This window comes from Pundamilia nyererei, unplaced genomic scaffold, assembly GCF_000239375.1.
Source record: "Pundamilia nyererei isolate P.nyererei 1_Seehausen unplaced genomic scaffold, PunNye1.0 scaffold00067, whole genome shotgun sequence".
Classification (NCBI taxonomy): Eukaryota; Metazoa; Chordata; class Actinopteri; order Cichliformes; family Cichlidae; genus Pundamilia; species Pundamilia nyererei.
In genome coordinates this window covers 660,956-682,299 of record NW_005187468.1, presented here as the reverse complement: position 1 = coordinate 682,299, position 21,344 = coordinate 660,956, and the positions used below count along the sequence as shown (strand labels likewise).

General features: G+C 39.6%; 1 protein-coding gene across 2 annotated transcripts in view; it reads right to left on the bottom strand.

The window, feature by feature from the left end:
- LOC102196925 (mannosyl-oligosaccharide 1,2-alpha-mannosidase IA) overlaps positions 1-21,344 on the bottom strand; it is a 181,281-nt gene that overhangs the window by 100,200 nt on the left and 59,737 nt on the right. For both annotated transcript variants that reach the window (XM_005736070.1, XM_005736071.1), the window contains exon 2: positions 3,652-3,748. In XM_005736070.1, the coding sequence (XP_005736127.1) occupies positions 3,652-3,748 (97 nt within the window). The remainder of the gene's footprint in view (positions 1-3,651; positions 3,749-21,344) is intronic.

Sequence of the window (21,344 nt, the reverse complement as noted above, 5' to 3'; positions counted from 1 at the left end):
TTTTTTTGCTAGTTCTTCAAATGTTCAATAAAAACATGTATGCTAATTCATAACGAAGAAAGCTTTGTAACGAAGACTGTCATTTCCAAAACACTGCCCGCTGCCCCGCGGTCCGCAGCGCTGTTGAAAAGGCTGCGGAAGTCCCTGTATTAAACATGTAGACCTGTTACACAAAAATCACCAAACTCGGACGACCAGAGACTGTTTTCCTTCATGGTGATGAAGGAAAACGCTTGGTTGGCATGTAAAAGGGCATTTATTCCCTTCAAAGACCTGCAGTTCAAAAAAAGCGCCCCTCCGACAGCCAAACCCATCTGTTCTCTGATTTTTGCACATACAAATCCTGATTTACAAGTACAAAACTGATTTACAAGTACAAAATATTTATGACCACATTTTGAGCCCATATTCATCCTCCAGCGTCACTGTGTTTATGTTATGCTAACATAGTTGTGTAGCTAGCGATCACGTAGCACATCATTATATACCAGCTAGCCCAGCTTCATTAACCCTACAAACTGCTGTTTAGTTTTCTGTCTTCATTTATGTTGGAAGTGATAGCAGAGCTGTACGTTTTAATTTTTGCTGTGGTGGTTAAGCTGCTGGATTTTTGGCTTCATGACCCTTGTTCATGGTTCGTGCACGTCGAAACAGAGCTGTACGTTTGATTTTTTTCAGAAATCCCTCAGTCAGAACATGGCATATTATTTAATCTTACATTTTTGGGGGGAGACTTCCCGCGTACCCCTAGAGGGAGCCCACGTACCACCAGTGGTAAGCCTACCACAGTTTGAGAATGACTGAACTGGCATATGAACAGATTTTAAAACCTTATTCTTTTATAACTAATAGGTCGAGAACAAAACTTTTCTCTGATGTCTTAGCTTTAACTACAAACATTAACCAAACCGGTTGAATAAACAAATGATGGCAAAATCTGTGTTTGAATTCTTTTTGGTCATTTTCATCTAAGGGTGATCCTGGATTAGTTGCTTTAAAACGTGGCTCAAGGCCTTTGCTTTAAAGTGACTCCTCTTAACCACAACCTCTCTAATACTTGTGAATCCCTACAGAAGTGAAAGAGGAAGACCTCAGGTATGGAAGACAGTACCAGCCCAAGTCTTAATAAGAGCTGATCCACCTTTTATTAAGAGCTTTATTGTGGGATTTCCCTCAGGCACAGAAGTGCGAACTGACTGATATGCTCCACTGCAGAGGACTGCAGGACCCCTCTGGATTTGGCTCCAATTAGAGGCTGTTGGGAGACTGTGACACCCCTGGCAGGTTGCGAGGTTTCCTGTGCTGAGTGAAAGCTCAAGAAAACATAGTGTCAAAAGCTCACTGAGGTGCAAATAAGTGCGATGTGTTGTCGTTCTTATGACAGCTGGATTTTTTAAAAATTCATTACCTATGATTTGTTTTCAGAAGGTGTGCAGGTATAATATATTTTTATATCTGTAGAAATCCAGTTGCTTTTGTCTCATTTGAAATTCGAGTTAAACTACTGCTACCTGCAGCTTCTCAAAAGCAGCCCCATCAAAGCACAAGCAAAAGAAGAAGAGCATTATAAAGACCTCAAAACAAACGAACTGTCTTTTACAAACAGAATTTACAAATACAGATTATTGAGTGAAAAAGCTATAAGCTATAAGCTATAAGAATTGTTGCCCATTACATGGCTTCAATTATTATTCAGTATTGAAAGAGCTGATCAAAAGCCAACGAAGCAAAACTGTGCAAAACAACCTCTATTTCTAAGCTCGACACAAAAGATAAATATTTTATTTTAATTTTTAATTTAAAATTAAACAATGTGCCTACCGTCTGAAAGTAGGCTACAATATGAGACTAACCACCGCATGTCTAAGGCACTATTGCTTTTCTCTGAATCAGTTAATAGACAGTTACGTCAAATGTCTAATTATGGAAATATTATGGAGATATCAATCAATCAATCTTTATTTATAAAGCACTTTTCATACAAAAAACAATGTAGCACAAAGTGCTTTACATAGTTAAAAACAGCCCACCCCACCCTCCAACTCACTCCCCACACTCTCATTAACATAAATGTTAATGAGAGTGGGCTATGTTACACAACATAGCCCACGTCAAAAGCAAAGGATTAATAGCACTTCACTTATTTCTGTGCTTTGAGTTGGATGTCAGTTCTGGTTTAAGCAGAGCTTAAACTACTTTGTTTGGTTTTCCTCATTTAACTAGATTATCCATGTGTGCTGCCTTATTATCAAAATCCAAAATTACGCAGGACCTTGTGACTTTATGTTTCTCTTCTTGGCTTATTTAACGTCTGTCATATTTAACGTCATGAGGTGCTGGACGACATCCTGAGTACATTTGAGGGCTTGTGAATATTGATGCACTAATACAGCGGTTCCCAACCCCCACTGAGTCGTTTGGTACCGGGCCGCAATGTTCGAGTGGGAAATTTATGGTTTTCTGGGGTTTTATCTGTGTTTATCACTATTTTTTAATCTTTTCCTGTGCGTCATGAATAAATCTTCTTTTTTTGGTACTGGTACTGGTTTTATTTGTTGTATTTATCCGTGACACCTTAAAGGCCAGTCTATGAAAATATTGTCCGTGGTGCAAAAAAAAATGTTGGGGACCGCTGCAATAATATATAGAGATGCAACAACTGACAGGCGAGGAACCGGAATCGGCTGATTTCCGGCTTTCTCTGCCCTAATCAGTAACCAGCTGATCAGCCTCGTGCATGTGCAACAACGCATGCACAGCAGTAGGCCACGTGCTAACATTTAGTTAGTGTGGAAAGTCTTTGTTGTGACTGAAGACACAAAGTTTGCCAAAACATTTATAACAAAAACTTAAACCAACTTCACCAATGTGAGCATGTTTTAATATTAGTTGTTAAAGTGAGAGAAAATTTATGTAACTTAGTTTAGTTATATAGTTTAAAAAATTTTTTATTATTTTTTTAAATTGCCAAGATGACATGTTGTATTGAAGAAAATTTGATTTTTGTTTGTGTGCGCGGTCAGTTAGTTGTTAGAAAGACATTCAGAACTGGAAAAAAAAATTGTATCAGTAAGCAACGGGACAAAAACCATCTCCAAATATACTGCGGGAACATCATGATGGGCCGGTATTGGCTTGTTATCAGGATGTCAGTGTTGTTTATCTGTGGGGTCATATTAATTTTGCTGTGGGAAAAAAAAAAGTGTTTTCATGAAGTGTTTTTTTCTCCCCAGCACAGCACAAAAACATGGAATTAAAAAGCCAAAAATCAACTTTCAGTCAAATTGTTATTTTAGGCAGACTACTTGCTCTGAAATTCTAAATCAGTGCTAGCCTGTGAGAGTTTAAGATTGGTGTAGTTGTCCATCCGTTCCAAACTGAGAAACAGTCGGCCTTGGTCTGTTTCTAATAAAGACATTTGCAACCTTCTTATCCTTCTTTTGTCCACCCAAACACAAAACTATAGATTTTAAATTAGTTTCTGTGGCTGGTGCTTCTACTGATCACAAAATTGCCTCCCTCCCTAGTTTTAGTCTGTCTTTCACATGAAAGTCTTCCAAGAGACAGGTCAGTGGGTCTTACAAATAAATAAATAAATACCAAAAAACCAGGTGACCTTTCAGGCCTTCTGAGTCTCCAGCAAATACTCACCAAACATGTTGCCAATATGCCCGTTTCTCGTCAAAGGCCGCAGCTCATTCTTGCCCCAAGCATAGCGCTTGTAGTTATCCCAGGCAAACTTCATCATCTGCAAAATAAACAGAGGGCAGACAAACGGGTCAGTCGGCTGACAGCAAAGCATCGCAGCTCCAAACCCAGTCATAATTAAATTGGTATAGCTCCAGGCAAACAGAATGATAGATATTGATCAGGTCTGAATTAAGGACACGGATGCAATTATAAACACATAAACCACACTGCTAAACAATACGGTTGACATTTTCACAGCAGCTACTGCTATAAATGACAGACTGACTGGTGTCTGCAGACAAAAGTAAACCTCTTTGAGCAGCACATATTGCTGTTCAGATAGCTGTGATCTGCAAAGAAACTTCCCAATGCAATAATATAGAACAAAAAGGAGCAAGACAAAAAAGTAGAGGATTACAAGAAATGATTAAAGCGTTCTCATCCACCAGCAGCACACTAATCAAATATATTCATAGCTCTTTGTTGTAAATGTCATGTAATGACTATAGCTTTCCAGAAGTGACCAACCTCCAAGAAAACAACTTTAAACTTCTTCAAACTGCTAAAAGTCAGAAGATTACATCAAATGTTGATTTAAATATCAGTTTAAATAATATTTAAGGGGGCACAGTTGCAATACATCCGTGTGCAAGCTGAGCACTCGGCCATAGAAATTTGGCAGCGTAATCTTAACATTGTCCGTATTTGCTTGAGAAAGAATTTGTAAATGCGATGAAATGAAAAATAAAAAGAAATCAGAACCGAGTCAGTAAAAATTCTCTTTTAGCCTACTTTCTTCTGAAACCTATTAATAATGAAACAAGAGTAAGAATCAAATGTGAATCACAGCATCAATTTTTACATCCTTGACTTTTTACCGAGATCAACAAAGTGATTACAAGTATCCTGAGGGGAATATGAATATATGTAGAAAATGTAACGTAAATATAGCAAAACTTCATGAGAAATAAACAAATATTGACTTAATGGTTACAATAAGAAAAGAAAAATCAGGGTTCAATGAGTCGTTTTCTGGGGTCGATGAACATCTGCACAAAATGGGATTCCATCCATTGTCCCCACATCTACACCGTAGCTGATTCAACTATTGAGATCTAGGATACTGGTTTGGTTAAAATGTGGAACTAAATCATCACGATTTAGTTCTTGTAAACTGAATTGTTGCCACCATCTGACTCGAGTGGGTAAATCTTGCAACAATGTTGCCGCTTTGTTGCAAGATTTACCCACTTTTCACAGCCTTTTATTTTATGTCTTTCTCTCCTGCAAGAACTCCACTCTCTCCCGCTGAACTGTTCAGTGAGCTAAAGCACCCAGACCGAGCCTGCTGCCAAAGCTTCCAGTGTTTGCTGTTGATTACCAATAGATCTCCAGCTCCCACACAATGACATTGAGCTCTTCGCTAGAGACATTCTAGCAAAGGCTCTGCAACTCTGGATGCACTCGTATGAATGGGAATCCTACATTTTAGCTCCACAAATATAAATGCATCTCCAACCACTGTACTGCTAATAAACATGGATCATTTGTAGTTACAGAGGACCTCTCGATTAAGCAACGTTTCCCTTCAGTTCAGCGGCTATCATAATTGGGCATCAAAGCACCCCAAATAAAAATGTAATGTTTTTTTTTTTATACCATCGTAAAAGAAATGCCACGATGCATGGACGGGTGCTCAGTGCAGAATGCTTGAAAATAAACTAAAAAGTAATTACAGCTCAAACTGCACAAAGTGCTTTCAGTAGTGACAGGTTCATTAAATTCATCTTCTTGTTGCACACAATACAGCAAACACAACCCAAAGCGGTCAGTATGTGCACAGATGTGGGCAGATGAGTCAGGATTTCCAAAATCCCCACCAGATGATGTCATCTCTATTATCAGTATAGTATGCTGTAAGACTTCTCTCTGAAGGTGGTTTCATATGAAGCTTTGGGAAATAAATATGAATCTGATTATTGCTGACAGGGCCTCCAGCTGAAAATCCTCTCACCCTAAAAGCTTATTATAGATACCACAAAGCATACAGAGCTCCGGCTATCCTTCATACTGGAAACAACCGCACTGCTCAAATTAGTCTTAAATTCAGGGTGGTAAGATTTGGTATCAAATGAATTATGAGCTCTATAACTATTCTGGAGCTGCGGTGCCGGTATAATTTGTTGCTTGGCATTTTAATTGCACCACATATTGAATGACTATGCAGCGAAAACCTTTCGCAGATCAGTAAAGGGTCATCACTGTTGTTTCTCCTTACTTCAGACCTGGCATTAAATCTGACAAAGCAGCATTTTTTAAACAGCGCCTTTTCCCATTTACACAAATGAATACCGACAATGAAAGCAGCAGCAATCGCTCAGAATGTGGAAAAACAAGCACCCAATATGATTAAGGGAAATAGAAGCAATGAATCTTACGCTGGAAATATGTTCACGAAGGTAATCATTTTCTCCAGTAAATGTTTAAAGAACAAAAATAGCCAGAGCCAGCCTCGCTGCGTCTCGACAGAACGCTCTGCCTCACAGAATGAAAACCAGGAAATGTCTCAAGTTTTATTTGAAACTTACTCCATCTTTTATAATGTCAGCCTGTCTCACTCCTCTGGTGGATTTAAAAGCCAAAGCACAAAAGAAATAGGAAAAAGTGCACAAAATGCAGGATTTGGTAAATGTTAAAACTCCTCGTCCTTCTCCGTTTCTTTTTGAAGGATGTTACAGACGATATGCCACAGCATTTAAAAAAAAATTTAAATGGCATGATGGAAGTTGGACTTTATAATCATCAAATAAATGTTAAGAAAAGCAAAAGAAGTAAAATGGCAGCATTAATCAGTAACAGATTGACTTCAGAGTATGCTAAAATAGAGGATTTCATTCTTAAACGGTACTATTTAATAGGTAGATGAAAATCAAATGCACTGGTGAATACAAAAACATCAGTGTTAAAATCCTTTCCACTTCAAGTAATTTCAAGTTATGTGTGCATGTAACTGCAGCCAGTACTTGCTATTGAAGCTCACATCTGTGTTGCTGTATTGCTTTGCAGGGGTCACAGCGTGGGAAGATCGAGGTCACACAGCTATACGACTGTTGGTGTACAGCGACACGACACATCGACACACCATCGTGACGCAATCTGCACCGGTCAATATTTGCTGCAGCAGCAGCCCAGCATGCTACCCCCAAAGCTGCTTATTCAAGAGGGCAAATGGATGAATGATCCATTTCCACGGGCACACAGAGAAGACACAGACGTGATCTGACAGCGCTCCGACTGTTCTTTGGTTGAAGTAATTGGCTCGTTGTTGGGAGAGGCGATCCACGAGCGGGCCAGTGATTAAAACAAACCGGGGACCGTAGGTCAAAAGCTGGTCACATGGTGATATATTGCTGATCACATGGCCGAGATGGGTATATGTGATCCAGATCATATCCAAGTATTCATTTCCCTTCCTGCTACATTTTTTAAAAATGCAATACTGGTTTTTTTGGCTAAAAAGAAATTAAATCTAGTTAATGTCAGCCCAGAGGATTAGAACCACCTAGACTATAAAAACATAGTGGATATCCAAATGTGGTTTTATAGAGTTGCTCATCAATCTCCCTTACACTACAGGAGTGTACAGTTAAGTCAGTAAAATCCTCGAATGCAGGGACCCCAAACTGATCAGCATCAATCAGAGCAATAGCAAGGATATCTAAAGCCACAAAAATGGGGAATGGAATGAAGCAGGATCTTAAACATTTGCTGTGGCAAGATTAAAAGAAGTGAGTCATTTTAGGGATAAATCCATAAAAAGCTTGACATGAATTTTAATGAAAAATTACATTTTTAAGGTTGCAAAATACAAAAGACAAAACATTTGTCATCTCGAGGTGTATATCAGACTCTGTTAGTGGTGTAATCCGTATAAACTGAACAGTTATGCATCAGCTTCACACAAAAGATGAATGGCTGGTTATATCATTTAGAACAATTTTGCTGAATGTGTAGATGTGCTTTTTGTACACTCAAAGGATGATACGTTTTGGGGTTCCTGCATCTGTTCAATCCACATCTGCTGCTTATATTAATGTACAAACAGAATGTATCAGAAGGTGCATAATCGCACACTGCCGGTGACTAAGAGGGGGCTGATATGCAAATCTGTGAGTCATGTGTGAGAAGTCATGAAAGAACAAGTGGAAAAGGGACTTCAATGGGTTGTTGTTAGCAAGAGGTTGAGGATCTAAAGCCGACAGCTGGTTGGTCACTTTTTGTGAGTTCAAACCATTTTGTTATATTTGGACATACAATAACTGGCAGCCACAAAAGAGCTTTTACGGGCCATTTTATACCCGTGATTAGAACTTCAAAAGATGATTTAGAGTAAGGAAGCATCTGGCAGAGACAATCTGAGCTGGGGTTTCTCTGATGGGAAAAAAGAAGAAGAACAAGTAGAAGAAAAAAGCAGCTTCTAAAGCAAAACCACTGCTACAATGAAAGAGACCGTATAACGAGAGTGTGCCAGAGGGGTAGGTCTGAATCGGAAGTTTTGATGAAGTGATAAGTCCTCTGAACGGTAGGGCTGAGCATATATTTTAATAATGTGACCCACGGCATTCCACAGCAAATGCAAACACAATTACTCAGCAAGAGGGGGTTCCCATATGGTTATTCCCAAACAATATAAATCTGCAGTTTTCCCCTCACAACTCGTCATAATTTAGAGTCGATGGCGTCCATCTGCTGCTTCCACTGTTTGGTGTTGCATAAGAACCACAGGATGACATAATGCTCTGTGTTTTCTCTGTTAGGCACTTATGAATATGTTGCACTATGTTATAGTCTTTGGTTTGAGGTAGAGAGGGACTCATTTCTCATTTCCCATTCCATATTTGATTCACTGTTCAAAGTAACACTGATTTATCTAAAACAGGGTCTTTTGCAACCTCTCAGTTCAACCACTGTCTGAAACAGAAGTTCTTTACTCCTTCATTTTGAGCCAACTTACGTTTCATTGGATGCTCACAGAAGATTGGCAAGTGGGCGGGGCTTCTTTGTGCCTGAGACCATGTCATGAATCAGGACACTTTATTAATCCCAGAGGTAATTATGTGGTCACAGTTGCTAAAGAGAGTAAGTTGTAACAAATCAAGGCACCAATTAAATAATTTACAACATTTACAAAATATTTTTAAAAAAAAAATAGCTCAAATAATAAAAATCCCAGTATATAACACACAATTTTAAATAGACAAAGCTGAAATTGAGATGCTCCTCTTATCATTTTGTTATTTTCTCAGCTCACCTTGGAACGGTTTGCAGCCGAGTGTGAAGCGGTGGGAATGAGAATCAGCACCTCCAAATCTGAGGCCATGGTCCTCAGCCGGAAAAGGGTGGAGTGCCCACTCCGGGTCAGGGACGAGTTCCTGCCCCAAGTGGAGGAGTTCAAGTATCTCGGAGCCTTAGAGATGGGGTGAAAAGTTCGGCCATTCGGGAGGGGCTCAGAGGAGAGATTATATCTCTCGGCTGGCCTGGGAATGCCTTGTTGTTCCCCCGGTCACCTCCTCCTAAGCTGGAGGAGGTGACTGGGGAGAGGGAGGTCTGGGCTTCTCTGTTTGGGCTGAATAAATGGATGAAAATGGATGGATGGATATTTTCTCTGTAGAGGTTGTGTAGATGTTACAGGTGTGAAGATCCCTTTTTGTGCTGATATTGAAGCCAGCAGAGGTCTGGGAATCTGCAGCAGTGAGCAGAGCACAGCACTCTGCAACCTCTCTAACTTTATGCGCTGTACTGCTTTGTGGCTGAGGTGCTGTGGTTTCTAAATCGTTCCATGTTGCAATAAGACCACTTACAGTTGATTGTGGAATATCTAGAAGGGAAAAAGCTTCACAAACTGATTTGCTGCAATAGTGGCATCCCATTACAGCACCACACTCGTATTCAGCGAGCTCTTTCCAACAACCCATTATTTCACAAATGTTTGTAAAGGGGCCGCCTGGCTAGGTGCCTGATTTTATACACCTGTGGCAATGGCAACTGTATTTATATATCACATTTCGTTATACTTAATGGGACTGAAAACATGTAACTTCAAAGATTAAAAGGCTCAATATTTTTTTATCAACATAGTGTCTCTGCTCTTATTGAGCAAGGAAAAATAATAAGTAACTGAATTTTTTTAGTCCACTCTGTCAGACTGGAACAAGCTGCGCTCACTTGGCACTGCACCCCAATACTGGCAACCAACTGCTGCGCTGGCTACAACATGCAGGCTTTTATGCATGTGTTTATCTTACCGATTGGATTTTACAACATCTAAAGATGACAGACTGCCTTTTATTTCTGTCCTCCTCTCAAAAACACCGGATGTTACAAGATTCATCACAGCTATGAACATCATCTCCAAACACAAAGCAAGCATAACTCACCCACCAGAAGAAGAGCTCATAACACACCGTTATGGAATCATTTCAGGAAACATAATAAGGGTTATGACTTCATGTTGCGGAGTTGCACATAATGATGTTATTTTTAGTAATTATTTGTAACAATCAGTCAGGAGCTGTCACAGTGAAACCTTTTGTCCTATCACAGCATTTGGACTAATTTTATTCTAAATGTCTGATCAGTTTACCAAAACCAAAAACATGTCTCCTCAGTCTTATTAATCAGTATCTGTAGTAGTTATTACAGCATCATAATTAGCACATCAACGTTTAGCATAAAGAGTGTAACTTCTGTACATGAGTAGAAAAGAAAACATGGCAACTGGTTAATAATAATAACTATTTTTGGGTGTTATCATTGTATTGTTATTACTTTATAAACAAGGATGACCAAAAAAAATAGATATATCACAATTATTAAATAACATTTAAGCTGAAGATAACCTTATTGGTTGACTGTAAACAACTGAGCTTTGATTCAGTGGCCCAGAGCCAAGAGATATACAATGATAAGCGGCTTGTAGTTTATTCTAGACAACTATTTAGAGCAGGTCTTCATTTATGGGGACAGAAACGGTTCTTGCACACCATGACATCACCACCATCTATAGCAGTGCTGTGGGGATTAAGAAAACATTTGAGAAATATCTTACACCCCCCGAAAAATACATGAAAAAGATGTTACTTTGGATTCATGTGTCACATGTCATCCATATTTGTTTTTTTCCCCACATACTATAAAATTATGAAATTTCATCAGCCTGATTTTAAGCTCAATTAAGTCCTCAAAGCAACTAAAGCCCATTTTTTCAGACATTTATTGCTTCATCAATCTGTAACGTCATTCTGTCATTCACATAAAGGTCACTTTCAGATTAATGTTCCCCACAGCTTCATCCATGACACAGACAGAGAGAGCTTTATCCGGGAAAGAAGGAGACAGAGCTACATGACTTGTATTTTTGTTACGTTTGAGTAAATCTAAAATAGCAGTAAGTGGTTCATTTTATATGCTGTACTATCGCTAATCTGGTCCCCCTCTGTAATGGGATTTTTTCATTGTACTACAGTGCATATCCAGCAATGACCTGGCATAAGAAACTATAGTAAAGGCAGAAAAATACATGCAAAACAGCAGCAGGTAACGGTTACAGAAGGACCAGTATTTTGATGTTCACAGGTCGATTATACAGTAAACGAGCCAGTGGTATGCTTCTATACTGTTTTAGTGAAACTGCCAACCCCCCATATACCTGTATGCTCTGTGTATTCCTTTTGTGGGGGGAAAAAATAAAAAAAATACACAAATCATGTTGACTTGTTTATCGCTTTCTCAGATAAACAACTTGGATTATTTCAGACTACACGGACAAGAGCCTGCTCTCATAAATAAACATGAAGCGCGCCTCAAAATGCTCTTGACACCTTTCCCGACCTGCCTGTTTTGTAATGCAGTTGTTATATTTGGTTCCACAAGCGAGGCATCCCTCTAATCTGAGGAGGCTTTCATTGGAAAACGGATAATAAATCACCCCGGCACCCTGGCATGATAGCCTCGAGTCACTGCTGCGTTAACGAGGTGCTGTGTCATCACCTGAAACCAGCTGCACCTTTGGCAGGAAAAACACAGAATCAGCTTCCTCCCATTGTTTCTGCCTTAAACTTCCCACCTAAACTTGAATACCTTTCCCTCTCGAATTTCCTCTTGCCTCTCCTATTAGACCTGCTCTGGAGCAGAGCCATTTCCTGCCTATTAAATCCACATTTATTGTGAGCGGTGACACAGCCTTCTTGGTCTCTGAAGGCCAGTGAGGCCACCCTGAGTCAGCACAACACTCTGGTCAATTACGAGCAAGTCCCAAAACAAGAGCCACAGTCGGACAACCAGGACGAACTGAGCTGTAGATCATTCATGCGTGGAATTAATGAATGTCTGGGATCAACATCAGCCAACCATCCCCATTACAGATATTGTTTAAATTGGGGGATAATACTGCAAGCGGAGCAGAAAAGATGCTTCAGAGTATAAGCTTTTTTTTAAGTTTTTTTTTTTATTAAAAGTCAGAGTTGTATTGGGGTTTTTTTCCTCCAGAGAAGCTACAAAATACTGAAAGTTAAATAACTGTAAAGCCAAAACAGATTTCTGATTAGAATGTGTCCACATAGTGTTTGTAATTAGCATCAATTGGTACACTCAGAGACACTTACACCCAGCTGCAAGGAACATTATTTAAGCATGCAAGTGTTACAACTGATGGGGACACCTGGATTCAAGCTCCAAGCTTGAGATCTGCCTTTTCAGATACTAACCAGAAAATAATCTTTCAGGATTTTTGTCTGATGTGAAATTCATCACGCCAGCTACCACAAAAAAATAAAAAAAATAAAAAATAAAAAAGTATCCCTCTTTCTTTGGCAGGTGTCCACACTGCTCTCTCCAGCACGGATCATTAGGAGAGATCCTTAGCGTGTGCCAAACTGTCTCCTGAGCGTCCACCACTAGTGGATTGAGCGTTTCGGTGCACCATGAAAGATTTATGCCAGAAAAGAGAGAAGTGCCACAAGGACCCTATTAAAGTGTCTGGACTCTGGTGTTGAATTGTTGGGGAGGTAAACCTGAACTGTTAATGTGCTAAAATAGCCCCAGTAGAGTCTACTTGTTTTCTATAAAGGGAAATATGACAGCAGAGTTGGAAAAGAGATATAAATAAGGCTTAAAAACTAGATTCAATTTCAGCTTCAAGCTCAAATAAAAGGCTAAATCTTGTATGAGCCCTGAAACGACTCCTGGCAGTCTATATCAGCTTTAGAAGTTATAGAGGGCAAAAGCAACCCTCCAACATTCATAAAGGCAACAAAGTTAGAATTGAAGCCTAACCACATAATGCTGTCTCTCTATGTATTCTTTAAAATACTGCAGGGTCTTTACCTTGTTCTATAAAACCTCTTGACGTGCCAGTTATGAAAGTGATTTTGCACCATGCAAATAAACCTGAATTGAATTGCACTGAATTGCTGCAAAGGATTAAAACTGGCAGGGGCACACCTGCAGAAATGGAAATTAGAAATATTTTATGTAGACAAAACCCAGACTAAAAAAAAAAATGGACATAGTATCTGTAAAATCACTGACCTGTTTCTGAGGTGACTCCAGGTGAGCTATTTCTTTATAGATCAGTCACTGCAGCAATACGATGCAAAACTGAGCACAATGTGTGTAAAACTGTTCAGGCAGAGGCACCAAAGCAAGGCTCAACATCATTTCCCTCGTTAGCCACTGCAACTAGTATAAACACGTAGCATACACAGAGAAGTTTGGGTTGTTTCAAGCACTGCAGAACAGTTAAAGTGTGCTTTTCCAAGCCAGCATCTAATGACCATCACAGGAACTAAAGCTTAAGAGTCTGCAGTTCCCACAGCTCACAGGAACATATCGGAGCTTAATTGTTGCTACTCACTCTCTTTGCTTTCACCACAGCAGTTTCACCATCATCAATAACGCTGCCTGCCAGGCACCAGATGAACGGGGTTGGTGACTAGCTGGTTTATCAGCTTTAGCTAGAGATGAAGTGGAAACGAAAACCTTAGAGGGAGAATGAATATCAGACTATTTGTTAGGCCTCCTGCACATCTCGCAGTGTTGCTCGTGGCTTACCAAGCCTGCTTTCCGAACATAATTACAAGCCCAAAGAGAAAACAACGCATAATTAGTCCTTTGCTTTACAACAATTCGATGCAAACGTTACATTCGCTATTAGATAAACATCTCTCGACTCAGAGCTTCAGTGGCGCGCATTGTTTAGAATACGCAACATTGTTGAAACACTGGATTAAAGCTTGTGTTCAAGGAGCTGCTCTTTCTTTATGCATTCAGAGCCCTACTTTCCAAAGTAATGTTTGTTTGCACAGGAGCCTCCAGTCAAACCGTTTTCCTTCCTTTCAGTTACTGGGGATCACCGAGCCAGCCCAATCAATAGACCTTGCCAGAGAAGCTGATGGAATCTGAACAAGTGGAGAGCAGAGGGGATTCAAAACTTAGTGGAGTAACAGAAACTTTTCCAAAGAAGTACTTTATGCCCCCGAATCCCTCAGAAAACCCTAACTGACTGACTATCATCCACTTTTACACTTCTTGCTGACAGCAGCTCTCTCCTCAGAAACAAGCCAGTGATGAAATTGCAGGGATGCTACAGAAAATGATGGGTTGGTGAAAGTAAATATAAACCATTACAGAGCTTTTACAGTATTATTAGAACAAGTAAGGTAAAAGGTAGAGGAACAGCAGAAAGCAGAAGTGAAAGAAGGACCTACAGAAGTAATTTTTCTCCGACATATTGATTATTTGAGTGAGCTGCCTGGGGATTGTGTTCAACCTGGAAACGCTTGGACTTGTTTCTTGCATGGATCGTGATTTTGAAACAAATTTTCAATGTCCTGCTGTAGAAATCTTGAAATGAGGCCACAAACTTTGGGATGTATAGCATTTTAAAAGCGAGACCGTTAATAATATCCAGATGAAATGCAGATATTATTTCAGCTGGATATGTAGTGCAGGTTTTGCAATCACTCAGAGTGAAGAGTGTGTTAGATTGAGATAACATGGACTTCACTGAGCAGTCAAAAATTCTGTCCTTTGCTTCAAAATACCTGGGAGTGGTGATGATGGTCGGGCAGTACAGATCATTTTCTGCTGGGTTGACCATCGTGATAGTTTGTGGCACTGGATTTGCTCCACGCTTATAGTGATCCAAAGACCATAAAATGTAGACAATGTGATCTAGTTGGTAGATGTCACACAGCTCCATAAAACACAAACTTCCACCATGAAAATCTTTCATAGAAAACTTTGAGCCGCACACCTTTTACTTTTAATTGCTACATTTTGCAAAAGTGGCACAAATTTACTCACAGAGCAAAGCATTAACAACGTGTCACAAGTGTGCGTCCGGATAACAAGCTGAAAGAAATGTTCACAAATGCATTCACTAATGGCTCTTCACAATGTGTGAACATTATACAGACCCATTACTATATGCAGGCAGCTTTGAAATACGTTCCTTTCCCCATACGATTCTTCAAACAGACACACGACTTTGAACTCGGATGTCATGAGGATATCGGCTTCACCGCTGCATCTTAAAACTGTGACTTCTCAGGAAAGAAAAAATATATATATTTGGGTACCAAATGTTGATAGTAGTGAATTAGTTTGCATATATCCTGATAAAAAAAACAAAACTGTATTTCCTCAGAAAAGATCAATGAAACCAATATTATTGATTACATTTGTGCTGATAGGACTCAATATGCACTCAAAAGTTTGCGCTGTGGCTTTACTGGATTAATATGGTACAAGTCCACCACATGAAACTGATGAGAAATGAGATCCTTTACTTCTGCATAATATTTTCTCCAAAACATCTGTCGGATTATCATTTTCTGAGTACAAACAGAAATGCCCAACTGCCCCTTAAGCAAATCATCGATCATAAAGGAAGCACTTAGTTAAACGGATAAAATTGCAATGCTCAGCCTCCATTAGCATGACAAGACAGACCTCCTAACTTTTAATTCAGTAACTCAACTTGCATGCCACATGTATAGATAAGCAGAAAAACCTCTTTTGAGGAATCCTTCTTTAATTTATCATCACTTTCAGTCACCAGTAATTCAAAATGCAATAAGTATTTTCGGTATGCTACGAACGCAGGATGAAGAACGTTATATATTCTGTTTCTTTGCCTTTGAGGTAGCGAGGAGACATCAGTCACCTTGCTAGAACTGTTTGACAGCCCTATTCTCTCACCTTAATGAAATCCCAACGCAGGAAAAAAAAAAAACCCAATTTCAATGCTCAGACAATAAACCCTCCACTTCCTTATCCTCTGGCACATTCACACACAGCAGAGCATCTCACTGCTTACACCCACATCCACTAAATCCCCCAAATATCATCTTCAATTAAAAACAATGGGAGCCTAAGCCTTTGAGCGGATCATGACTATATTAACACGTCAATACTTCTCTTTGGAATTTTTGAGCAGCACAGAGTGACGTCCGGCCTGCTGACATCCAGCGATAGACGGATAAATATTCATTGAATATGTTACTTGAGATTTAGCTAAAATCAGAGCAGCTGTTGCTGACTGTATCTGTAACAGGTCTTCACTTAAGGAGCGATAATAATAATTTATGAGGTTGTAATATACACTACAGTACAAAGCTGCACTTTGCATGCTAATGACCATAGCAAAATGACATAAAGAGAAATAATCACATGCAAAACTCTCTAGCATCTTTCCAGAGCCGTGAATCATTTCCTGCATCTTAAAATTGTTCTTAGGATTTTATCATATCCAAATCCTTTCAAATCCACTATTGAATGTCAGTACATTTAGCTTTTATGTGCCAGTTTTTAACATGAGCAGCCTGATTCAGCTTGCCATGGCCAACACTGAAAATTTTCTTCAGATTATAGATGAATTGAGTCCCAGTATAGTGATTATTAACCCTTCCAAGAATGGCTTGATCCATATCCAGTTAGACGAACACTCACAGGCGCGGGCATCCGATTGTCTGGCCGATACATCTGATGCTGATTCAGTTTTTCTTTTTTCTTTTCTTTTCTTTTTTATTGCCTGTGCTATCTATAAGTGAGAAGTAACATTTGTCTCTTATGTTTTTATTATAGTTCCCAATACAAAATAAGGAAAAGAGATAAAAGGTCTTTTATAGGGATTCAAAACAGAACTGGTTGTGTCAAAATCTGTATTTTTTTTTTGTGCGATTCAAACTGGTAAGGTTTGTTCGTATTGACTTGCATTTTTCCACCAATCATAGAAAAAGCTGAGCACCTTGAGGTCTGTGGGATTAAGACTGCTGCCTCAAAATTTCATGATAATATATACAAGATTATATAACGTGACCTGGACAAGTAGCAGATAATGGATGAATATTAATTGATTTTTTTAATCATTAAAAAAATGCACTGATTATTATTATTTTTAAAAAGAACAGACACACACACACAAACTATGGAAAATAATCCAAATCCTGGATACTTGAGAAATGTTTCAGTTTCATCTTTATTTACAGTCTGTGTCTCGTGTGTTATTTAACCAAAACAGCATGCTGTGACATGACTGCAAATTGCATCAGTGGTTTAATGTAAAAGCATTAAAGCCCTTTGTAAAGCCACAGACGAAGGGATTACTGACTACTTTCATCCAGGGTATATTTTCTTATAACGCAAGCCTGGAGGGGGAATAAAAGATTTAGACCGCGAGACATTATAGTGTCTGTACAGAAAAGGTCAAGAACTCACTCAGACATTTTGAAACGCTCTAAAGCTGCAGGCTAAAGGCCATGTTATTGGTATGACGGAAACACTTGTGTGCCAAGATATCGATCCACTCCAAATGCATTAACGAGCCAGGTCTTACTATTCTTTAATGTTATGCAACATGATGTCCAGGGCTATAAGAGCAGAGAGCAGAGAGTTCAGAGTCAGAGGCTACAAGCAGTTCAGGTGAAAAACTACACAAATATTAACAGTTAAAAAGGAGGGAGAAAAAAAACATCAACTGAAGGTGACCCTGTAATATAATATACTGTAAACACAGATGTGAAACCATAGGATTAGTCTTTCTTCCTTAGTGTGAAATCCGCACCTCAAGAAACACTAATCGTATCGCCTCCTGGCCTCTCAGATAACAACTATTACACAGCTGCAGAAGTCACAGAGGAAGATGGTGTTGAGAGATGGGGTGACAAAGGTTGTGGGATACAAGTGCTGCCTGATTCTCGAGTGCAGCAGTGTGTTCTGCGCCATCTCTTGATATGGCTCTGTTTGAAGATGGAGGGTGAGTAAACAAGTGTGCACGGATGGTGTCATTTCAGAGGTATGAGAGGCAAAGGCTGAACACCTGAGGGGAGGGAACAAGGTGAAGACAGACGTGGAGTCCATAAAAGGTCAGGCTTGAAAAATCTGAGCAGTCATTACTGATGATTTAAAGGGACACGCTATCATAAAAAGAGGTTAAGCAAAGATGGGGAAATGGCGAATATGAGTAGGTCTGTAGTGTCAAAATTAAACCAGTATGAAACAAGCACAACTAAAAATTTAACCATAAAATAAATAAATAAAAATATCAGCTGGTACTAGTGCCTACAGGAAAACAAAAAAAGGATGGGGATAGCTTCTTCTCAAGTCCAGATGATTAAAGGATTCAAGTCAAAAGTTAACACCCCCTCCAGACAAACGCAACCAGCAGAGAGAAAGCAACTCTTCTACTAGGGGTTTCTTTCCTTCCAGCATAGAGGGAAGTCTGTTGATAACCACTATGCAATCATATGCAACTTCTCTTTCAGGTGTTTGAACCCTCAACTGATGAGGGGGCGACGTTTGAAAAGCAACCAGAACAAAAGCCTTCTGGAGTCTTTGAGCAGTCTCAAAGAAGGTCAGTGTTGTTTTTAGTTAGTTTTAATGCTAAAGCTTAAGAAGCCACTCAAAATAGACCTCATAACAAGCTCAGAGGCATCCTGCTGTGGAACTCATACCCAACTTCTGTCTACTTATTACCTGGAGGGGAGGCTCTTTATGCAGCTCAACGTCGAGTAACCAGTTGAGTCAGGTGCAGGTACAGAACCTATGGTGCCATAATCTTTCAGAAAGGATGGATTGATGTTAAATATGAAAAGCCTCTATGTGTATAAGGCAGCGCTGTTCCCATTAAAAGAACCCAGGGACTATATTCAGCCATGCCAAAGTAAGGACCTTGGATTAAAGCTTGTCGAACAAGGCAAGTTCTCGCACAAAAAGGAAACGGCCTCAGTGCAGTTAATGTGATTTAGGTTTTTACACATTTTTTCTTTTTGCATGAATCTCAGCTAAAACTCAGCCTAGTCTTTATGCTTAGCTAGAACAGAGAGAGTTTCTTCCACATTTGGAAGTTGTCCGTCCCCCGAGTTTTTCCAACCACCACAGTCTGGGAACGTGGTGTTAAAGCAGTTGTGTGTCTCAAAGAAGCTTTCTGCGCTTGAGTTCCAATCCATTTTACCCCCTAAAATGTGTCGTGGGAGCAGGAGAAAATGAGTTAGAGTCCGTGCAGCTGCTTGCTTTTCAGAGAATGGTCATTACAGATGATCCACTGAGATGGAGGAGAGAAAGTCAAACGAACCAAAACGGCCGTCTTGGATGTTTTGTGCAAAATTACTCCTCCGCCTCTTGATTCTTTTTATTTTTATTGCTTTTTGGTCCTTTTGCTTGTTTTTCCACTGTCTCGTCCTTGCTTTAGCCATCTTTTCTGTTATTCTCTTTATTTGTTTTTTTCCTATGTGCCTCTTTTCAATCCATTTTTACCTCAGCTCTGTCTCCCATTTTGGTTTGACTGATGGGCTTGGGAAGTGATACAGTATTAGAAAAACAGAATCAATTTTGATTTGTTTTGCTAATATTTGTCCAACTGTCGTTTGTGTGCGTGACTTCACTCTGGACTTTTTTATGGCCATTTAAGCCTTGAGAGTACTGTGCTCAGTGAGACACTTTTCAGCACCAACTAGCTTCTTTTGTCATTAGATACTGTTGATTCTGATATGCGGCAAGTGCATGCAGCCCTGCACATTGTGCTGGTATTCAAATGCTTTTTTGTCTCTCTGGTGTCTGTGTCTCTGCAAAATGCTGATAAGTCCCAGAAAGGCTCATATTACACCCCTTTTTCCTCTCTCCTTCTTTTGTAATCATACCCTGGGGCTTTTATTTATTACTTTAGTGTGTATCTATGTGTTTGTATGTGGGAATGCCTCCCTGCATGTGTGTGTCCTAAAAGAAGGAAACACAGGGAGAAAAAGGAAGGGAAAGAAAGAACAATTCTGACTGGAAATGTAAGAAGAAAATCCATTGACAGAAAGGCGGGGGGAGCCTTTGTTATTAATCAACTCAGCAGCGGTTCGGGGCAGGTGTCTGCGTCTTCACTCACGCTATTTACTCACAGGCTGGGTGAGGCGCTGAAACCTGCAGGTAGCCGACGCTAAAGCAGCACAGTTTATCAGAGATTGTAAATAAGAGCGTGATAAATATGTAGTCTGTCATGTCTCTCGTGTCATGCAGAGACTGTATGTGACAGAAATGATACATGAGGATTGGAATTATCCGACTACGAGCAAATTCAAATTTTATTTGTCTCACACACACACACACACACACACAACCATACACAGTATGACATGGGGGTGAAATGCTTGTAGCTGTACAATGCCCGACCATTAAATGACAGAAGAAGAAAAGCAGGAATGGTGGAAGATATAAACAATAAAAATGTCCTTACGTCTAGTCTTAAAATCAGTCTAAAACTGACAGCAGGATGGCAAAAACAAATACGATGACAAAGCAAGCCATTAATACACACACAGATACTCTCAGTGCTCAGCAGAATTCAAAAATATTCCTGTGATCCCGCAGCAGTCACGTTGATCAATTGCTGAATCCAAACCTACTGAATACACTGCTCCAAACTGATAAACTGATTTCTTTTCTCCTTTTTTCTTTTTTATAAAACCACAAAACATCGATCAGAAGTAAAAATCCAGGCACGATCCAGAGCTGGTCAATATGTGGTCTTAGCCTGAAGGACCAGCGCAGGTTTTTGTGAAAAGCTTTAAACCTCTATTGCCTCTTTTGCAACAACATCAATTTTACAGTTTTCTCTAACTATTCGCTTTCACTGGTGGACCCCACCCCCAAAAAATGTATTACAGGAAGGAAACAGATCTTGACCAATGTTTTTCTTTGTAAGCAACACTTCGATGTTGCACAATGACAAAACAGCTTATTGCTAACCCAAGTTACGCCACCGCCTGTGGCCCTTCAGTCATCCCTGTATGCCTAAATTCTGTTTGTTTGGATTCTGCTACCTTACCTCTTCTTACATTTTTTTTCAAGAGCCACACAAACCAACCAGTATTCATATGCTAATGGAACAACTAATGTTCTTAGTTGTGCCAGTCCAGACGCTTTTCTTTGCAAGCTCCTTTGACTACGATGACCTGGATGACTGAGAACCTTCACAGACAACTAATGTTCTTGTGTTCAGCCTAGAGCTGGGCGATAGAACGATAACGATATCTATCGCGATATAACTTTTACTCGATAGAGAAATTAAGCTATCGCGATAGACCTCGCCGCTCTTGTCCTCTTAAAAA